The sequence below is a fragment of the Schistocerca piceifrons genome, chromosome 8 (genome assembly GCF_021461385.2).
Source record: "Schistocerca piceifrons isolate TAMUIC-IGC-003096 chromosome 8, iqSchPice1.1, whole genome shotgun sequence".
Classification (NCBI taxonomy): Eukaryota; Metazoa; Arthropoda; class Insecta; order Orthoptera; family Acrididae; genus Schistocerca; species Schistocerca piceifrons.
The window spans coordinates 318,574,453-318,596,374 of NC_060145.1; the positions used below are offsets into that span (position 1 = coordinate 318,574,453).

The 21,922-nt window shown below is 42.0% G+C and overlaps 1 protein-coding gene across 2 annotated transcripts in view; it reads right to left on the reverse strand.

The window, feature by feature from the left end:
* Nucleotides 1-294: 294 nt before the first annotated feature.
* The window catches only part of LOC124711769 (AP-4 complex subunit beta-1-like), a 44,161-nt gene continuing 22,533 nt past the window's right edge, over nt 295-21,922 (reverse strand). Inside the window, exons 5-7 of one of the 2 annotated variants that reach the window (XM_047241983.1) lie at nt 18,512-18,871; nt 12,202-12,519; nt 295-702 (exon numbers count right to left, since the gene is read on the reverse strand). In XM_047241983.1, the coding sequence (XP_047097939.1) occupies nt 620-702; nt 12,202-12,519; nt 18,512-18,871 (761 nt within the window). In that variant the 3' untranslated portion in view covers nt 295-619. Of the gene's footprint in view, nt 703-1,051; nt 1,462-12,201; nt 12,520-18,511; nt 18,872-21,922 lie in introns of those variants that run through there. The other variant, XM_047241982.1, reaches the window with a different exon arrangement.

A 21,922-nucleotide genomic window follows, 5' to 3' on the forward strand; every position in this document is an offset into this window, starting at 1 on the left:
GTGACTCAGTATAAATAACTAATGTCTAATTTAATACAAACTTTGTTGGATTCAAATTAATGATATGATTATAATAGAGGGAAACATTCCACGTAGGAAAAATATATCTAAAAACAAAGATGATGTGACTTACCAAATTAAAGTGCTGGCAGGTCGACAGACACACAAACAAACACAAACATACACACAAAATTCAAGCTTTCGCAACAAACTGTTGCCTCATCAGGAAAGAGGGATGAGGCAACAGTTTGTTGCGAAAGCTTGAATTTTGTGTGTATGTTTGTGTTTGTTTGTGTGTCTGTCGACCTGCCAGCACTTTCATTTGGTAAGTCACATCATCTTTGTTTTTAGATATATTAATACAAACTTTGACGCATTCTTTTATACTCCCCAAATCCTCTGTGTCAACCTTATAAACATGGCAGGAAGAGAACCCCTTAGCACTGAAAGTAGTTGCTGTTTCCTGATGACATGATTGTACACAGCAACTATACAGCTTCGTCGCAGAGCCAAACGGGGTTAGGCGACATATACAGCAGAATGATGACAACACAGGCTGGCAACAACTTACAATTATTTGCCAACAGAAACTTAACATTACTTTACTTTAGTATGAAGATCATGGGACCCTTTGTTCAAGCAACACAGTTTTCCTCTGCCTGCAGCAATCTCTGTCGTTCCAAGGGTGCGGTTGACTTTGATCTGTAAGTGTATCTGCATTTTATTTTTTGCTCACACCGGTAACAATTTCACAAACTGAATTACATTAATTACTTTCTTAATTTCAATTTGATCAGGATTAAATAAATCAATCCATACAATTAAAGTTTCAAATATTATGATACATAGTTTTATATTTGAAAGCTAGTTTTATATCTGAAAGCACTGGCAAATACCATGCTTGCTTATAGTTTGGATCCACTGAAGTGAAGTAAAGTTTAATTTCTGAGGAAAAAACGAGGAATAAATGTGCATAAGAGATGTAGGAGTTCCCAGAGTAACTGAACACAAGACAAAAAAGAGAACAAAATAAGACAAAACACACTTCCACTGCTTTCATAAAACATTAAAAACAGTTTATTTACATATCACAGCTCACAAGAAAGAAACAAATCACAACCACTTATCTTAGCAATGGTGAGAGTTAATTTTTACATATTTCTCTTATGCAACAACTTCAAGAAATTGCCTCTCTTTCGTCCAGGCCAAGTAGTGTCCTCACAAGCTGTGGATTAGCCTTCAGCATGTTGTAAAATTTAAGTGCTCTCCATCTGAGCTCTGAGAACTCATCCCTATCCAAGATACAAGCCTCCATGAGCTCTCCTAAGATATGCTGCACCCTTGCTGGCATTTTCATAAAAAGTTTGAGTGTAGCACTCAGGAGGAGGTGACATATCCCCTCATCTGTGTAACAGTTGAATCTATCAACAAGAGACTCTAGCACATGTACTGCTTGGTCACCTGCGAAGAGATATTAGAAAATTAGTATGTACTGCAGCCTTTTTTTTCAATCTGAAAGATTATCAATGTTAAAGAAATTTATAATGTAGTTCTGAAGTAAGTATAAGAACTAAGATAATCCTTTAATAACTACTTTCAGCAAACTCCATCTTCAACTGAAATAGCCCACTCTAATGCATGTGCACAATTATACAATCAGGTCTTCAAGTCCATGCAATACTGCAGAATTAGTACGATATCTTGCCTCTCTTTGGCATTGCTCATTGACTGTAAAGTTGGGGAAGCCAATGCATATAATACCTTGTAGATGCAAACAGTATCAAATGAAAGAGCTTAACATTAACTTTTCAATATTCAGTACCAAATGTGACATTCTCTTGTTTGTTGTGAGTCATAAAACAATCAGTCCACAGGGTGCCCAAACAGCAATTATATGGGCAGAATTAAGTTGGAGAAAACAATATAAAATCTCATATTGGCATTTGTACTGCGAAGCGTATCCGTGTGAGGCGGATATCAGCAAATGTGTCAGAACCCCGGGAGAGAAATGGGCGAAACCACAAGGTGGAAGGGCCACCTGCAGGACAGAATGTGATAAGAAGCGGTAGTCAAGTTAAACATGGCTGACCAGCAGTGGACAAGATGCAGACAAGGAAAAGATCAAAGCAGCGACCGGCTGAGACAGACGCAGTAACAGGGAAGTAACTGATTTTGTGACTTTTACGAGTTTCTAACCAGGAGTGAATTATATAATTTCATCTGTGTGCTTTGAGTTTAGTTTCTTGAGTTTGTGTTAATTTAATAAGTAATAGCCACTGTTCTCACATTTTCATTTGTGCTGGGATGTGAACCGATTTTGTAACATATTACAAAATCCTAATCGGGGCGAATTATTTAGTCTCACCCAAGTGTTTCGACAGCTAGGTTTTTGAATCTCTGTGTGTATATCTAATTTATTAGACACAGTTCCTGCATTTTCATCAGGGTCTACAGTAGAGTTCCGCAGCATGTGCTGATGGTCTATTTATCTCGGTATTTTGGTTTTCCACGGTCTTTAGTATAGATAGGGACTGCGATTGTTGTGTGTGGATGTGAGCCGAGTTCGTGACACTTCGCTCTCAGCTCCAGGCTGTGACGGCTTCGGTTACACAGCTTGAAGCTACAGTGGATGGGCACCATTGTTGTGGGCCAGCTGTGGGGGTCCAACTGATGTCCAGCACATCAGAGTCCTCCGATCGGTCCTCACTGGTGGCCTGCCCAGTTACTGATTGCAGTGACATTGATCATTCACCTGTGGTCAAGTGGGAGGTTCAAAATGGTTCAAATGGCTCTGAGCACAATGGGACTTAACATCTATGGTCATCAGTCCCCTAGAACTTAGAGCTACTTAAACCTAACTAACCTAAGGACATCACACAACACCCAGTCATCACAAGGCAGAGAAAATCCCTGACCCCGCCGGGAATCGAACCTGGGAACCCGGGCGCGGGAAGCGAGAACGCTACTGCACGACCACGAGCAGCGGACCAAGTGGGAGGTCACACCGGGGCATGGCAGGTGGCGAAAGACTTTGCAGGGGGCCGCACGTAAGGCCTTCCCAGTTGGTCTGACAAACAGGATCCAAGCGCTGTCTGTGGCTGACACTGTCGCTCAGCCAGATGCAGTCGCCTGTCCTGTTTCAGAGGAAATCAGCCTGCAAGATCTGGGCAATCGCAGAGGGTGGGATTATTGATAGTTGGGAGCTCCAACATTAGGCACATTATGGGGCCCCTTAGGGATATGGCTGCCAACAAGGGGAAAAACGTCAATGTGCACTCTGTGTGCAGACCAGGTGGAGTCATTCCAGATGTGAACTGCGTCCTTCCAGATGCCATGAAGAACACAGGGTGCAGCCAACTGCAAGTTGTGACTGATGACAGTACCAATGACGTGTGTCACTTTGGATCAGACGAGATTCTCTCTGGTTTCAAGCAGCTAACAAAAGTGGTAAAGGCTGCCAGTCTTGCGAGATGAAAGCAGAGCTGACCATTTGCTGCATAGTCGACAGGACTGATTGCGGACCTTTGGTACAGAGCTGAGTGGAGGGTCTGAATCAGAGGCTAAGATGGTTCTGCGACCGTGTAGGCTGCAGATTCCTCGACTTGTGCCATAGCATGGTTGGGTTTCAAGTTCCTCTGAATAGATCAGGAGTCCCTATGTGCAGGAGGTGGCTACATGGGTATCAGGGGCTGTGTGGCATGGACTGGGTGGTTTTTTAGGTTAGAAGGGTCTCGGGAAAACATAAAAAGGGCTTCAGTCACAAAGGGTGCATGCCGAACACAGGAAGAACGTAGATACAGAAACCATCAGTATAACAGTTGTAAACTGTCGTACCTGTGTTGGGAAAGTGCCAGAGCTCCAAGTGATAATAGAAAGCACTGATGCTCAAATTGTTATAGGCACTGAAAGCTGGCTAAAGCCGGATGTAAGTTCAGCCAAAATTTTTGTGAAGAACCTAACGGTGTCCCGAAAAGATAGGCTAAACATACTTGGTGGTGGTGTGTTTGTTGCTGTTAGTAGTTGTTTATCTTGTCGTGAAATTGAAGTAGATAATTCTTGCGAGTTAGTATGGGCAGAGGTCACTCTTGGCAGCCGGAATATGATAACTGGATCCTTTTACCGACCTCCCAATTCAGATGATACAATTGCTGAAAGGCTCAAAGAAAACTTGAGTTTGATTTCAAACACGTACCTGACTCACACAATTATAATTGGTGGTGACTTTAATTTACCCTTGATATGTGGGTGAAAATACATGTTTAATTCCGGAGGTACACATAAAACATCATCTGAAATTGTGCTAAATGCATTCTCTGAAAATTATTTTGAGCAGTTAGTTCATGAGCCCATGCGAATAGTAAATGGTTGTAAAAACACACTTTACCTCTATTCAACAAATAATCCTGAGTTAATAATAAGCATAAAAATGGATACGGGGATTAGTAACACAGGGTTGTTGTAGTGAGACTGAATATTGTAACCTCAAAATCCTCCAAAAATTAACGAAAAATATACCTCTACAAAAAAGCAGATAATTCACTTGATGCCTTCCTGAGAGAGAATCTCCATTCCTTCCAAATTAACAATGCAAGTGTAGACCAGATGTGGCATGAATTGAAAGAAATAGTATCGACAGCAACTGAGAGATTTATATCCAATAAATTAACGAATGACAGACCTGATTATCATGGTACACAAAACAGGTCAAAACAATGTTGCAGAAACAATAAAAAACATGCCAAATTTAAACAGATGCAAAATCTCCAAGATTGACAATCTTTTACAGAAGCTAGAAACTTAGTGCGGAATGCAATGTGAGATGTTTATAGTTTCCACAATGAAACTTTGTCTCGAAACCTGGCAGAAAATCCAAAGAGATTTTAGTTTTATGTGAAATATGCTAGTGGCAAGGCACAATCAATGCCTTTTCTGCATGACAGCAAGGGAGATACTATTGAAGACAATGCTGCCAAAGCAGAGTTACTAAACCCAACCTACGAAAATTCCTCCATCAATGAAGATGAAGTAAATATTCCAGAATTTGAATCAAGAACAGCTGCCAACATGAGTAACATAGAAGTAGATATCCTTGGAGAAGTGAAACAACTTAAATCACTAAGTAAAAGTACGTCTCCTGGTCCAATTAGGTTCCTTTCAGAGTATGCTGATGCTATAGCTCCATACTTAACAATCATATGCAACCGTTAGGTTGACGAAAGATCTGTACACAAAGACTCTAAAGTCGCACAGGTCACACCAACACTCAAGAAAAGTAGTCGGAGTAATTCTGTAAATTAGAGACCCATATCATTAATGTCAATATGCAGCAGGATTTTGGAACATATATTGTGTTCAAACATTACGAATTACCTCGAAGAGAACGGACTATTGACTCAACATGGATTTAGAAAACATCATTCTTGTGAAACGCACTAGCTCTTTATTTGCACGAAGTGTTGACTGCTATTGACAAGGGATTTCATAGCAATTCCATGTTTCTGGATTTCTGGAAGACTTCTGACACTGTACCACACGAGCAGCTTGTAGTGAAGTTGCATGCTTATTGAATATCATCACAGTTATGTGACTGGATTCAAGATTTCCAGTCAGAGGGATCACAGCTCATAGTAATTCATGCAAAGTCATTGAGTAAAACAGAAGAGATTTCTGGCATTCCCAAGGTAGTGATGTAGACCCTATGCTGTTTCTTACTTATATAAAGGTTTGGGAGGCAATCTGAGTAGCCGTCTTAGGCTGTCTGCACATGATGCTATCGTTTATCAACTAGCAAAGCCATCAGAAGATCAAAACAAATCGCAAAACAATTTAGAAAAGATACGTGTACGGCGCAAAAATTGGCAGTTAACCCAAAATGATGAAAAGTGTGAGGTGATCCACACGAGTGCTAAAAGGAATCCGTTAAACTTCGGTTACACGATAAATCAGTCAAATCTAAAGGCCATAAATTCAACTAAATACCTAAGAATTACAATTACGAAGAACTTAAATTGGAAGGAAAACACAGGAAATGTTGTGGGGGAGGCAAACTAAGGACTATGTTTTATTGGCAGGACACTTAGAAAATGTAACATACCTACTAAAGAGACTGCCTATGCAACACTTGTCCATCCCCTTGTAGAATACTGCTGCACTGTGTGGTATCCCTACCAGATAGGATTGACAGAGTACAACGACAAAGCTCAACTCAAAGAAGGGCAGCACATTTTGTATTATTGCGAAATAGGGGAGAGAGAGTCACTGAAATGATACAGGATTTGGGATGGACATCATTAAAACAAAGGCATTTTTCGCTGCAGAGGAAACTTCTCAAGAAATTCCAATCACCAAATTTTTCCTCCAAGTGTGAAAATATTTTGTTGATGCTGACCTATATAGGGAGAAACGATCAAGATAAAATAAGGAAAATTAGAGCTTACCCGGAAAGACATAGGTGTTCGTTCTTTCTGCACGCTATGAGATTGGAATAACAGAGAATTGTGAAGGTGTTTCGATGAACCCTCTGCCAGATACTTAAATGTGATTCGCAGAGTATCGATGTAGATGTAGAACCTATGCAACAATGAGGGGATAAGGTGAGAACCTTTGTCAAAACAATGTCAACAGGCCAAGAACACAGAGACACACAATCCACAACATGCTCAGACAGAAGAATCAAGTGCCAAAGCTCTTCACCTGCATGCTGCGGGAAGGTAGGGTGTCTGCCGGCATCCGTCAGGACGTCACTGGTGATGGGTGTGCCAGGTATTTTCACTGATCTGCATGTACACAGAAGGTATCACCTCACCAGTGCAACAGTGGGGAGTTGTATGTAGCCATCATGGGTGACAGCCATGGTGCTACACAGTCACCAAAATGCAGTGGCTAGACGAGGGGGGTGGGTGGTGGGGGGGGGAGAGAGGGGGGGTGGCCATGGAGGCACCACCTTTCAAGACCAAAGCTGGTTGTGATGGCGGCACTCTGATCCTGCATGAGTGGGCCCACACAGTCATGCTAGGTGCATAATACGGGGATGGAGGGGAGCGGTGTCAGACGATCGAGCACAGCCTTCAGTTGGTGCCCATGGAGGAGTTGGTCCAATAAGTGCTCGAAAACAGGGTGAGAACCAATGTAGTGGTAGTGGACTCGTCAGTTTTTTTCAGTTGCTGCTTGTAAGTTCAAATGAGATGTTTTGCTTTACCATTTGAGAAAGGATGGAACAGAGGGCTGCAAATATGTTTTATGCCACTGGCCCCCAAGAAATCTTGGAAGATGCACTCTGTGAATTATGGCCTCTTGTTGGAGACCAATGTGCGAAGGAACCCTTTGATGGCCAAAACCTGGATTATGACAGTGAGGGTGATGTTAGTCATGGAGGATGCCATATGAACAACACAGGGGCACTTGAAGTAAGCATCCATAATGAAAAGCCACATCAATCTCAAAAATTGGCCTTCAAAATCAAGATGTATGCAGTCTTAGGTGAGGCAGGGGTAGGTTAGGTGGCCAAAGATTGTGGTGGTGCTGGGCACACATCGTACAGTCACAGACCATTCTTTTGACGGCACTGGTGATTTCTGGCCAATATATATGACAGGAAGCTAGCACCTTGTTGTGGGATATCCCTCAATGTTGTTGGTGCAGCAAGCTGAACACCAATTGGCACAATTCTGCTGGGATGATCATTTCTCTGTGTCCAAAAGATTGACATTATCTACAACCAAGAGCCTGTCAGAAATAAGGTTCCAGGAGGAGCTTGGTCACCAGCCAGCAGCTGAGATAAGCTGACCAGCCATGGGTCACATAGTGGAGGACCTGCCACACGGTGGGGTCCCGGCACACGGCAGCAGCGACATGAGTAGCAGTAATGGAAAAACTATCAAACTTATGTTGTCGCATGGTATTGATATGGGAGCAGAGGACCTCCTGTTGGTCAAAACCATGGTGTGGTCTAGTGCATAGAAACAACAATGTCTGTATTGGAATGCTGCAACATGGGCATATACAAGATGATATAATTGTACGCAATCAGAAATAATGCCCAGCGTTGGAGGCTTTGGGCTATCCTCTCTGGGAGATTGGAGCACAGCCTCAATAATGCTGGCAGTCACTTGTGATCTGTAATTAGAAAGAGCTTCATCCCAAAAAAGATTGACATGACAGTTTGTAATGGCAAATACTTCCAATGCTTCCCATTTTGATCAGGGAATAGTTTCACCCTGCAGGCATCAATATCTTGGATGTGTATGTTACAGGCTGTTCAGATCTATCCCTGTTCCTGTGTGCCAAGACTATTCAAATGCTTTAGGCGCCTGGCACAACCAACGGCCAAATGGGAGAGAAAGACTTGAGGCAAGGGATGAATTTCAGCACGGTTTTCAATGGGTAAAAGCTCTGTTGCAGCCAGGAACCCAGTTATAAGGCACACTATTCTTATGCAACTGATTGAGAGGTTGTGCAGGGTAAGAACTTAGAATAATAGCTGATTTTGCCAGAAAACACCTGTAAATGAGGTAAGTTGGGTGAGGTAAGGAATCTATTGTGGTGACATTCTGATCAATGGGCCTAATTCTCTCACTCTTTGATGAGCCAATGACCCAAACACAATTTCTGGCTTAAAAAAAACCTGCACTTCTTGAAACAACAATGCAAGCCTGTGTCCTACAGGTTCATATAAAGGGTATGCAAGTTTTGCAAGTGGTGCTGGTGAGAGGCTCTCATCACAGTGAGATCAAAGTAATTCATGCATGCCAATATATGGTGCATCAGCTGTTCCAGAAACATTTGGAAAATTTCTGGGGTCGAGGCAAAGCCAAACGTAAGTCACTTGTACTTATATAATCCAAAAGACTCATTAATGACAGTGTTCTGTGATTCTTTATCGAAGGGTAATGGGAGGTAAACCTTGGTGAGGTCTATGTTGTAGTAGTATTCCCCTCCAGCGTATCTGCTGAGGTGGTCTTCCGACCAGGAATGAGGACAAGTTTCCATTTGCCATTGGACATTGATGGTTGCCTTGAAATCTCCACACAATTGAAGAGAACCATTGTGCTTTCTGATGATGACTAGCTGAGTGGCCCATGTGTTGGATGTCAGAGGTGTGATAACCCCAGCAGCCTGAAGATGATCTAGCTCCTGCTTCACAGAAGCATGTAAGGTAACCAGAATTGATCTGGTGTGGTAAAAATGAGGTGTGGCATCTGGCTGAAGGATCATATGCACCTGAAAGTCTGAAGCAGATCTAAAATATGGCTAAAATACAAATGCAGTGCAGAGATCATCCTGTTCCTGGAAAGGGACTGTGGTTGACACGACTTTGACTTCATCATAGATAGAAAAAACATTTAATGTTAAGGCATAGAGGCCAAAAATATTGGTAGCAGGCAGGTGGTCAATGACAAACTTTGTTGGCTGTAGTGATCAAGAACTACCCACAAAGAAGAATAGAAACACCGTTGTAGGCAACCAAATACCATGAGGGTAGGGACACCTTGGGCAAGACCAGTTATGCAAACATGACCTAATTAACCAAAAAACAGTGACCCTTCAACCCACCTCATGGAACAGGATGGGAGTAGGTTATGTGGCTTCTTCACACTGAGCAGAGGTGCCTTGCTTTACCACAGTGCACACAGAACAGGAATTTCTGGATAAAAATTGGGAGTGGGCCTCAGAGACACCACTCGTGTAAGATGGCAAGGATGTGGTGTCGCCATGTAGTGTCATAAGCCTTCTGCAGGCCGAAGAAGATGGCTATAAGGTGGTGACATTGGGCAAAAGATGTTTGGATGGCAGACTCCAGGTAAACCAAATTATCAGTAACGGAATGGACTTGGCGAAAACCAGCCAGGGACAAAGCCAGAAGACTCCAAGATTCAAGGAGCCAACACAGCCACCACCTGACCATGCATTCAAGCAACTTACAGAGAAAATTGGCGAGACTAATTGGGCAATAACTGTGCATCTCCAGAGGATGCTTACCCAGTTTCAGTACTGGGATGATAATGCTTCCTTACCACTGGGATGGGAACTGATTCTCACTCCACATGTAGTTAAAGACGTCAAGGATATGATGTTGACAATCCATTGATAGGTGTTTGATCATTTGGTTGTGGACGCGGTCCGATCCTGGAGCTATATCAGTGCAGTGGGCTAGAACACCGATCAATTCCACAAATTCCCACTTGGTGAATGGAGCATTTATGACTCCAGTTGGTGAAGTAGAAGATAACTGCTTTCACTCCACCCGCTGTTTTGGGACACGAAAGGCAGGTTCATAATTCTTAGTCACAGAGGCTCGAGCACAATGCACAACAAAATGTTTGGCGACAGCGTCTGGGTCAGTGTAGACAGCGCCATTCAAGGTACTACCAGGTAAACCTGCAGGTGCCTGGTATCCATAGAGATGTATGATCTTTGCCCAAACTTGCAAAGGGAAGGTATGTGGTCCGACACTTGAAACATACCGTTCACAGCATTCTTTTCTCCCTCATTTTATTAGATGGCGGACCCGGGCACAGTACCTCTTAAAGGCAATGAGATGCTCCATCGATGGGTTCTGCTTATGGCACTGGAAAGCCCGCATATGATATTTAATGGCCTCTGCAATTTCTGATGACCACCAAGCTACAGTCTTTCATCAGGGCGGGCCCAAGGAACAGGGGATTGCCAAAGCAGTTGCCGAATGAATCACTGTAGTTGGTTGTATTCTGGACTGCCTCATTGGTATCTCCATGCAGTGGGGAGCCAAGGGCAACAAGAGAGGTGGAATCACCCCAGTCAACACTGTTGAGAGTCCGTCTGGGCAGGAATCCATGGAAGTAACACTGATGTAGGAACAGGAAGATTGGAAAGTGGTCACTACCACACAGGTCACCATGGATTCTCCACTGTATGGATGGGAGAAAACAAGGGCTGCAAACCATACGGTTTCACATCGCATTGATATACCATCTTCTTGAACTTTTCATGCAATAAATCACCCTCAAAGTCCAAGATGAAGGCACCGGTAGTAACCCCATTGTTCTTTTGCCCTCTATGTACATGACAAAGTGTACAACCGTTGCCCCAAGTTGGTGCATAGCTCATCATCAGATCGCTAGAGCAGGTCTCAGTGGAAAATGATGATCTGAACCATATTTAGACTATTATGGGGAGTGACTGTCACCAGTATGTCAGCCAGCTTGTTACAAGGGAGCAGTGCCTGTGACTGGTCAGGGAATGCTGTTTTGATCAAAACTGACCCAATTTCATTCTAGGATGGCTGGCGCTCCTCAAAACTTGCCTTTCGAGTTCTCCACAAAGAATAAGGGCTTTGTGGCCAAGAAGGAATCCCATTAGTCCTTGTGCAAATTAGGTATTGGGTGGAGTATTTTTCTGCTTGCTGCTTAGACCTATGTTCCTCCCAATGTGTAGCCACATAAGGGAACATTTTAGGGTCTGCACTGGAAGAGGACTTTTCTTCCATAGAGATTTCTCGGGCTGTATGGCCACCAGTGGGACATTATGCTATGTTTTACTGCTGTTGGCATTACACTGTATTTTTCTGACCAATAATATTTATCTTCTGTTCATTTCACTTCACTGACTGCTACTGCACCTAGTTTTAGCCTTTGCATTTCCCTTTTACATTTTCTAACTACCCTAGCACATCTGGACTTCTGACTTTTCACACTCCAGCTTGTAGAATGTTACCCTATTGGTTTATCAATATTTCTTTCATGGTCACGTCACCTTTGGCACTCCCCTCCTACATATGCAAATGAGGGACTAACCTGGAACATTTTTCCGGTGGCGAGATCATTATGACACTTACCCAGTTACAGGCCACATTTCCCAAGTCTACACATTACATGTTTTTAATGCACTGGTTTCTATTACCTTCCACATTCTCAAGCCACTGATCATTTCTGATTCTTCTGCAGTTTCACACCAAAAGTGTGAGGACATGTCCTGAGCCTCTATCCACTCTTCCAACATGTTCTGATAAGTCCATTAGCAGAATTAGGGTGTTTATGTATACATGAACTGTTTGACCATAATAGCTGATGATTTTTCTCAAAATAAAATTAATGACTTGGATCAAACCCGGGATCCAGGACCTTTTGTTTTAAAGCCAATGATGCAACCCTTACACAACAGTAATTATGTAGATTTTATTTACATCAGTCTACTACAAGCAGTAGTATTTTACTTCATACTCACCAAGAAGTTCTCCATATGCCCCTAACAAGACAGGCAGAATGGGTGGAGGAGACTCTTTTATTGTATTGGTAACATCTATGACCTTACAGAGGAGGTCACTTATATCTTCTTGTGGGAAGTTATCTAAGCTGACATCCTGTAGACCATCCAGAACTGCGGCAGTAACATCGTGGTGCACTGTGTTGCGCACCAACAGTGAAGTGGATGCCGTGAGGAAGGTAGACGCAGAGGAGCGAGCCGCACACGCACACAGACATCGGGCTGCAGCCGTTGCCACTGGTCCTCCTGCTGTGCACTGCTCTCGTAGAACTGCTGCTACTGAACAACCACACAACAGTGGCACGAATATTAGTTTTGTATACAATGCAAAATCTATACTCAACATGTACATAAAAAATCCTTATAACATAAATGCAACAAAAAGGCATTGCAAGAATGAGTCTTATCTTTATGGAGGAGTGGAAAACTTACTATGAAAATCTCCTAATGAAGAAAAGCGTAGAATTCACAGTTGACTGCAGAACAAATCCTGCTAACTCAACACAAAGCGAACAACAAACACTAGTGGACTCAGCAGATGTAAGTAAATCTCTCTAACAAATGAGACATGAGAAACCTTCAGGCTTGGGAAACGTACCTATAGAATCATCAATGTTTAAATAGTGAGGAACTGCCAAATTAATTTTAAAAAAGCAATTATTTCACCCATATTTAAAACCAGAAGCCAACAACTGTGTGAACTATAGGGCAATCAGCTTTATTTGTGCAACTGCTCAATTGTATGGTAAAGTAATAAAGAATAAAATAGAAGCACAAATAACAGAGTTAGAGGAGCAAAATGTGTTTAAAGTGGTATGTTCATATACAGATGGCACAGTCACTGACCACACCCCTTGAGGCTAAGACACCACTGGTAGACAACACCCTAAGCAATTACCTTACTGCAGTAGTTGTTTGTAGCACACACCAGCAGTGCTACTTTCAAAGGGAAAAGTGCACAGACTGGAAAAAATGGACACAAAGCTGAAGTGTTTAGATTGTCCTTCAACATGGATGTCAACTGTGCCCAAATAGATTCCAGGGATTCTGATTCGGTGTCCATGGTTCTAACATGTTCTATATCAAGGCCACCCCTATCTCAAATAGCTTATAACATTGGAAGTGGTTATCAACACCATCCTAGTTGTTTCTCTAATTGATAATGGATTTTCAACAACTACGGTCAATTGTGACATGTATCACCCTGCCTTATGAACTTTTTATAAGCAGTGAAAATGCTGTGCGAATGATACCATCAAGGTGATGGTCATTCCAGCACTCAGGTTTAGTGCCGAGCAACCTCCCTTGGTCAATACAAAGGAAACTACAAACATTTTGAGGTTGGAGCTCTTCAGTGCCCTTGGTTTTGAAGTCCATGATTTAATGAATAGCATCCAACTCTTCATCTCCAGTTCCTGTCTGCAGGATATTTGTGCAAAATATGTATTGGTTTTCTCACTTCTAACAATTGGTATCACTGGCTTTGAAGCAAGTATCTCGTTACTGCCTTCAGCAATGCCCATGTTTCTTAAGGCACAGAATGTTCCTTTTGCTCAGTACAACAAGCTTCATTGTGAGCTGCATTGTCTACAGGTAGAAAGAATTCTGAACCATCCCTACAGTGTAATTGAGAAACCGAATGAATCATTAAGGATTTGTGGAGGTTTTAAGGCAACTGTCAATGCCCAGTCTGTCATTGGTGCAAACCCTATTCCAAAAGTAGAGGATATAATCACGTGCCTTGCTGGAGCCAAAGTTTCTGCAAAAATTGACCTATGGGACACTTACTTGCAGCTTACACTGGATGAAACCTTCAGAAACATCCTGGTCATCAGTATGTCATTTGGTCACTTTTGACATACTCGTCTGCCCTTCGGCATCACCAATGCACCAGCCATATTCCAATACTATTTGGAACACCTCACACAGGACATTCTGAGTACAGTACATTATTTGGACAACATCACTGTCACTGGTAAAAAGGCACAGGATCTAGCAACCAATTTGGCCTCCAATAAGGAAAAATGTTTCTTCATGCTGCAACAACAATATCTGGACCATATTTTCAGTGGATCAGGGATTCGCCCCAATCCACATTATATTGAGGCTGTACGAAAGCTCCATTATATCGAGGGTGTACAAAAGCTACTGGGCTCCAGACGTGCTAAACAAATCAAATCCATGTTAGGACAACTGAACAACAACAGAAAATTCATTCCCTATGTGGCAGCTACTGCCAAACAACTATATCAGTTCCTTCACAAGAATTTCAAATTGCAATGGTCCTCTGCTTGCGGCAAGGCTTTTCGAGACCTCAAACTGGCTCTGCTCTGCCCAATGTGTCTCATGGCATACAAACCTTCTAAGCCTCTGATAGTGACAGCAGAATCATTTAACTCTAGCTTGAGGGTGGTTCTTTCTCATAAAGTCAACGGAGTTCAGTGTCCAGTTGCATTTGTTCCCAAAATGTTAATGCAAGTGCAGCAAAATCTTTGCACAGAGGACATTTCACAACTATGTATACAAATGCAGATTTGTCCTGTTAATATCCCTTTGTTGCCACTGTTCAACCCACATGCTAATATTTTGACTAGGACTGCCTGTCATCTGCAGAGATGGGCACTGTTCCTCTCAGGATACCACTGTGACAACAGATCAGACCACAGTGCACTTGCCAATGCAGACATCCTATCACATCTCCCACTAGGATATGACCCCAAGTTTGGTGAGGCTCCTAAAGAATGCTTCCATACTCATGCCAAAGCTGAGGCAACGAAGGCCAGTTTGTCCACTGATACCACAGTCATCACCATCTGGTTGCAGGATGAGAAATAATGCAATCCGTGAAGAATGGTTTGTCAGTAGACTGGAAGACTCTTGAAAATCTGGACATTATGGCCTGGTGGTATTGGCTGACATGAGCTGTCCACTCTCAAAGGTGTCCTCTTGCTCCATAGAGATAATGGCCACAAGCACTCCAGTGACACATCTTGACATTATTTTATGAAGGCCATCAAATGGTTGGCTCACCAAGGTGTCTTCTAGAGGGCATGACATGTCGAAGTAAACAGGCAGCGCCATCGTGTCAATATTTTTCTTGGCTTGACATGACAATCCAGTGTCTCCCATTCATCTAAATTTTGCAGGGCATTTTCTGGTCTACTTCTGGTTGAATGTCATAAATGCAAATAGCAGTTTCCCACACATTTCACAGGTGCACTTAGCATCATCAACAAAAACCATCCAGGCCTTATCTCATACCCTCTCAACTGAAGGGCTTCCAGAAACCACTGTGACAGATAACAGCCCTCAGTTAACATCAGCAGAATTTTGAAGTTTTTATGGGCAGAACAACATAGCTTTGGTACACACAGTGCTGTTCCAACCTGTTTCCAACAGACTGGTGATGAGGTTTGTCTACACTTGATATATGTGTGAAGTCTCATAACACTTCCTGGTAAGTAGAGTGTTTTATATATCCAGTTACAGCTGCTAACAGTTTTTCAGAAACAGAAAATTATCAGTGATGAATATTGTACATACTATTGCATTCCAGAAAAAAATTTTGATGGTATTGTTCAATTAGTAGATGAGTAAGTGAAAGCCATCCTGAAAACAAACGATGGAAAGATCATATTGTAACATGAGCCACACCAGAAAACATCTGAAAAGAAAGGAAACTGACTTTTCTGCATACAGGTACATTAGCCAGATCTAAGGAAAATTTTATGTTGTTGAATATGAAAAATACAAAGGGGTAAACACTGGATGAATAACTTATTTCATGAGTGATTCGAGGATACTCTCAAGTCACTTTAACATATTTGGCAAAGTCACTACGGCTGCCTCTAACAATTTTGTTTATTATCTGTTGCATAAAGTGGAAGAATATTTCAACGCAACACAACTGTAAAAAAGTTGAATTACTGAGAGAAAATACTGTAGTATGTGACCACAACTGAATTACCTTTTACTATTTAACTTTTTTTAACAGCAAGTTATACTACCAATGGACGAGTGTCACTTTCATCACTTTGCAAATCCTGTTTTCATTGTAGCCATCACAATCTTCAGAGCTACTGACAGAATTTAATGGAATAATTTGCTGTTGCTTGTCATTTTTTAACTACAAAATTGTTTCCTAATACTTCCGTTATGACATCCTTGGCGTGGTTCACAACATTATGGCACCAGACTAACAACGTATTAATTTCAGCACCTTTACAATTGCCCATATTAGTAGCAACCTCTGAAATTTATGACAATGTTCTATTAATCAATTCTTTTGCGATGAGAAGTGCAACAAAAATTTATTTTATGCGACATGATCCAACAATTTACCACTTGTACGAGGGTCGGTCAAAAAGTAATGCCTCCCATTTTTTTTCTACTTAAAGAAATTAAGTTAAGTGAAAAATTTGAATTTGGCGCCATTCCTCAAACCTTCTTCTGCAATCCACTGCAGTAGTAACTTTCTGTGTCAACAGGTGGCAGCACAGCAGAAGTTTGTAAGATGGCCGACATCGATGTTCATTTGAGACAGCGTTGTGTGATTGAATTCTTGAATGCAGAAGGTGAAACGCCCATACGCATTCATGAAAGACTGAAGAAGGTGTATGGTGTTGTGACAGTGGATGTCAGCACTGTTAGACGATGGGTTCGTCGTTGTAAGGAAGCTGAAGGGCAAACACCGTTGACTGACGAAAAGTGGAGCGGCAGGCCGGTGAGTGCAGTGACTCCACACAACATTCAGCAAGTTGATGACATCATTCGTGGTGACCGTCGGGTGACTGCAGATGAAGTGTGTCGCATTATTTCTCTTAGTAAAGGCAGTGTGATCACGATTATTAAACAATTGGGGTACTCAAAAGTTTGTGCACGGTGGGTTCCAAGAATGTTAACCGATCAGAATAAAGAGGCAAGGAAAACAATAGCCTCCCAACACTTGCAGCGCTTCCGTTTGGAGGGAGATGAGTTTCTGAAAAAAATTGTGACTGGGGACGAAACATGGGTGCATTTTTTTGAACCCGAATCAAAGAGGCAGTCAATGGAGTGGCGTCACACAAGCTCGCCGAGGAAGAAAAAATTCAAAACTGTGCGATCGGCAGGGAAAGTTATGGCAACAGTTTTCTGGGATACAGAGGGTGTGATTCTGGTTGATTTTTTGGAGCAGGGATGCACAATAAATTCTGTTCAATACGTCACAACCCTCAACAAACTTAAAGCACGTCTTCAGCGAGTTCGCCCAACAAAATCAATGGCAGATGTTCTTCTTTTGCATGACAATGCAAGACGACACACCAGTCGTCACACCTCTGACGAGATTGTCAAAATTGGATGGGAAGTTTTGCCTCATCCCCCATACAGCCCTGACCTGGCACCATCAGACTTCCATCTGTTCGGGCCACTAAAAGAAGCTCATCGTGGGATTCATTTTGAAGATGAGGAGGCCGTCAAAACATCCGCGCGTCAATGGCTTAGGAAGCAGAGCTGTGATTTTTACCGTGCTGGGATACATGCCCTTGTTCAAAGATGGACCAAAACTGTAGAGATGGGCGGAGATTACATTGAAAAATGACAAAATGATCCTCAATGTTGTGGTTTTCAACCTATGTAATTGCATTTAAATTTCCTGACAATTAAACGTAGAAAAAAAAATAGGAGGCATTACTTTTTGACTGACCCTCGTATATACGTATTGCATCGAAATCCTCTTTTGGCATAGCCAGTCAATACCATCTTGTTTTCTGGAGGTGACTGTTGGTACACTGAAAATATGGAAAGTCTACGTAATTGAAACTCATATACTGAATTATCAAACTAAGTTAATGTAAAATATTGTGCTGATTGTAATACAGTAAGGAATTTTGTCACAAAAACCTGGTGTTTACCATGAAGGCAGTATTTCTGGACTAACCATCAACATAATGTGCTATGCAACAGACATTATAGTACTCTTTCAGTACTTAAGAAAATAGTCACAGTACAGAAAGGGCACAAGCGCAAGTTAAAACACCCACATTTTTTGAGTTAGTGTATGTAAATAAAATTTCAATGAAAAATTAGTCCCATCACAACAAACTATCAAGGTGAGAAAAACTTTAAAGTTGAAAAATGCAAAAATCACACATGTCAGCAGATGGAGACTGCAGAATCTGGAAACATTCGGCAGGCACGATAATGTCCACATTTTTCAAACATATTCTCCTCAGTATCTATGTATGACTAAAAGGGGGAATTGATGTCTGCTAAAACTAAATTAAGTGCTCACCCTTGGCAGCAGTATCGCTGGAAGTGTCTTTGTTGATGATGTATGCAAGCAGATCCAGTTTCTTGACAGCTACGGTATGGTCTTCTCTAGCAACAGGATACAACAGTTCTGGCATGCCACCTAGGAGGGACATCCAGACAGGTCTATCCCTTAAGGATAGCAAGAAGTCTAGCAGACAATGAAGGCTATCTTGACTGGTGTCTGTCGACTGCAGATAGCTACGAAGAGCTGGCGCCACACGCTCCACAAGTTGTGGCTCTAGCTGTGGCTGTGAACTCTCTGTCAAATGCAAGAAAAGTCTTGCGCAGCTCACCACCACAGGGGGACTCGTCATTACTCCCAGGTATGGATCCACCTCACCTATGAGTAAACAATGTAACAACTCATTTTGTGAATGTAGTACAAACAACAAATCTCTTTCATTACATAATGCATTAATTTGTTTGGTCTCACTGATACGTTAAATTTTACCATTTGTGATTGTTGTCCTCATACTGTCACAAGCAGAGAGTTTATTTGAGAACAGCGTCGACATCTCCTGTCAATCTGTGCTACCACAAAACAAAATTGAATGTGCACAGTCACACGGGCACTTCCCAGTAATCTTTGTACCTCCCATCACCTGGTTAATGTCTTCCGAGTTTAGATAAAAAAATTTATTTGTGTGTAGAAAGGTGCGTTCTTGAAGGAGAAAACTAAAGGTGTCTTTCAGAACGAAAGATAAGTGACATAACTTTATACATATCTCCAATGAGAACATTGTGATTGAAAGGCTGTAATAGCATAGAAATTTAGAACTTTATTTCACTGTGATTTTAGTCATCTCACAGTGATTTCACAATGCCCCAAGTCCAAGATAGACGAAGGCCACTTACAGAAGAAGTTATAGAGCTCCTTAATTCATCTGAAATTGAGAATCTATATGATGATCCTGGCGAATTTTGTCCTCTAGCCATCCCTGCTTAGCCATTTTGCACTTCCTGTCGATCTCATTTTTGAGATGTTTGTATTCCTTTTTGCCTGCTTCATTTACTGCATTTTTATATTTTCTCCTTTCATCAATTAAATTCAATATTTCTTCTGTTACCCAAGGATTTCTACCAGCCCTCGCCTTTTTACCTACTTGATCCTCTGCTGCCTTCACTTCATCCCTCAAAGCTACCCATTCTTCTTCTACTGTATTTCTTTCCCCCATTCCTGTCAATTGTTCCCTTATGCTCTCCCTGAAACTCTGTACAACCTCTGGTTTAGTCAGTTTATCCAGGTCCCATCTCCTTAAATTCCCACCTTTTTGCAGCTTCTTCAGTTTTAATCTACAGGTCATAACCAATAGATTGTGGTCAGAGTCCACATCTGCCCCTGGAAATGTCTTACAATTTAAAACCTGGTTCCTAAATCTCTGTCTTACCATTATATAATCTATCTGATACCTTTTAGTATCTCCAGGGTTCTTCCATGTATACAACCTTCTTTCATGATTCTTAAACCAAGTGTTAGCTATGATTATGTTGTGCTCTGTGCAAAATTCTACCAGGCGGCTTCCTCTTTCATTTCTTAGCCCCAATCCATATTCACCTACTATGTTTCCTTCTCTCCCTTTTCCTACACTCGAATTCTCTCCCTTTTCCTACACTCGAATTCCAGTCACCCATGACTATTAAATTTTCGTCTCCCTTCACAATCTGAATAATTTCATTTATTACAGAGAAAGCTTTTGACAATGTTGACTGGAATACTCTCTTTCAAATTCTAAAGGTGGCAGGAGTAAAATACAGGGAGCGAAAGGCTATTTACAATTTGTACAGAAACCAGATGGCAGTTATAAGAGTCGAGGGACATGAAAGGGAAGCAGTGGTTGGGAAGGGAGTAAGACAGGGTTGTAGCCTCTCCCCGATGTTGTTCAATCTGTATACTGAGCAAGCAGTAAAGGAAACAAAAGAAAAATTTGGAGTAGGTATTAAAATCCATGGAGAAGAAATAAAAACTTTGAGGTTCGCCGATGACATTGCAATTCTGTCAGAGACAGCAAAGGACTTGGAAGAGCAGTTGAATGGAATGGACAGTGTCTTGAAAGGAGGATATAAGATGAACATCAACAAAAGCAAAACAAGGATAATGGAATGTAGTCTAATTAAGTCGGGTGATGCTGAGGGAATTAGATTAGGAAATGAGGCACTTAAAGTAGTACAGGAGTTTTGCTATTTGGGGAGCAAAATAACTGATGATGGTCGAAGTAGAGAGGATATAAAATGTAGGCTGGCAATGGCAAGGAAAGCGTTTCTGAAGAAGAGAAATTTGTTAACATCCAGTATTGATTTAAGTGTCAGGAAGTCATTTCTGAAAGTATTCGTATGGAGTGTAGCCATGTATGGAAGTGAAACATGGACGATAAATAGTTTGGACGAGAAGAGAATAGAAGTTTTCGAAATGTGGTGCTACAGAAGAATGCTGAAGATTAGATGGGTAGATCACATAACTAATGAGGAAGTATTGAATAGGATTGGGGAGAAGAGAAGTTTGTGGCACAACTTGACCAGAAGAAGGGATCGGTTGGTAGGACATGTTCTGAGGCATCAAGAGATCACCAATTTAGTATTGGAGGGCAGCATGGAGGGTAAAAATCGTAGAGGGAGACCAAGAAATGAATACACTAAGCAGATTCAGAAGGATGTAGGTTGCAGTAGGTACTGGGAGATGAAGCTTGCACAGGATAGAGTAGCATGGAGAGCTGCATCAAACCAGTCTCAGGACTGAAGACCACAACAACAACACAATTGTAACAGACTGAAAGGTAGCTTTGAATGTCCAGATTGGTACGTCTGATGTCTGTTCACATGCTTTGCATCCGGACGTGGCAGGGCGACAGCAACACCTATTGGGCATTCAGCGGGTTTTCCACCCAAAGGCAGCAGTTAGCTGCTTTTGAAACCAAACATGATTTTCAACAGCCATTTTCAATGATTTATACACTCCTGGAAATTGAAATAAGAACACCGTGAATTCATTGTCCCAGGAAGGGGAAACTTTATTGACACATTCCTGGGGACAGATACATCACATGATCACAATGACAGAACCACAGGCACATAGACACAGGCAACAGAGCATGCACAATGTCGGCACTAGTACAGTGTATATCCACCTTTCGCAGCAATGCAGGCTGCTATTCTCCCATGGAGACGGTTGTAGAGATGCTGGATGTAGTCCTGTGGAACGGCTTGCCATGCCATTTCCACCTGGTGCCTCAGTTGGACCAGCGTTCGTGCTGGACGTGCAGACCGCGTGAGACGACGCTTCATCCAGTCCCAAACATGCTCAATGGGGGACAGATCCGGAGATCTTGCTGGCCAGGGTAGTTGACTTACACCTTCTAGAGCACGTTGGGTGGCACGGGATACATGCGGACGTGCA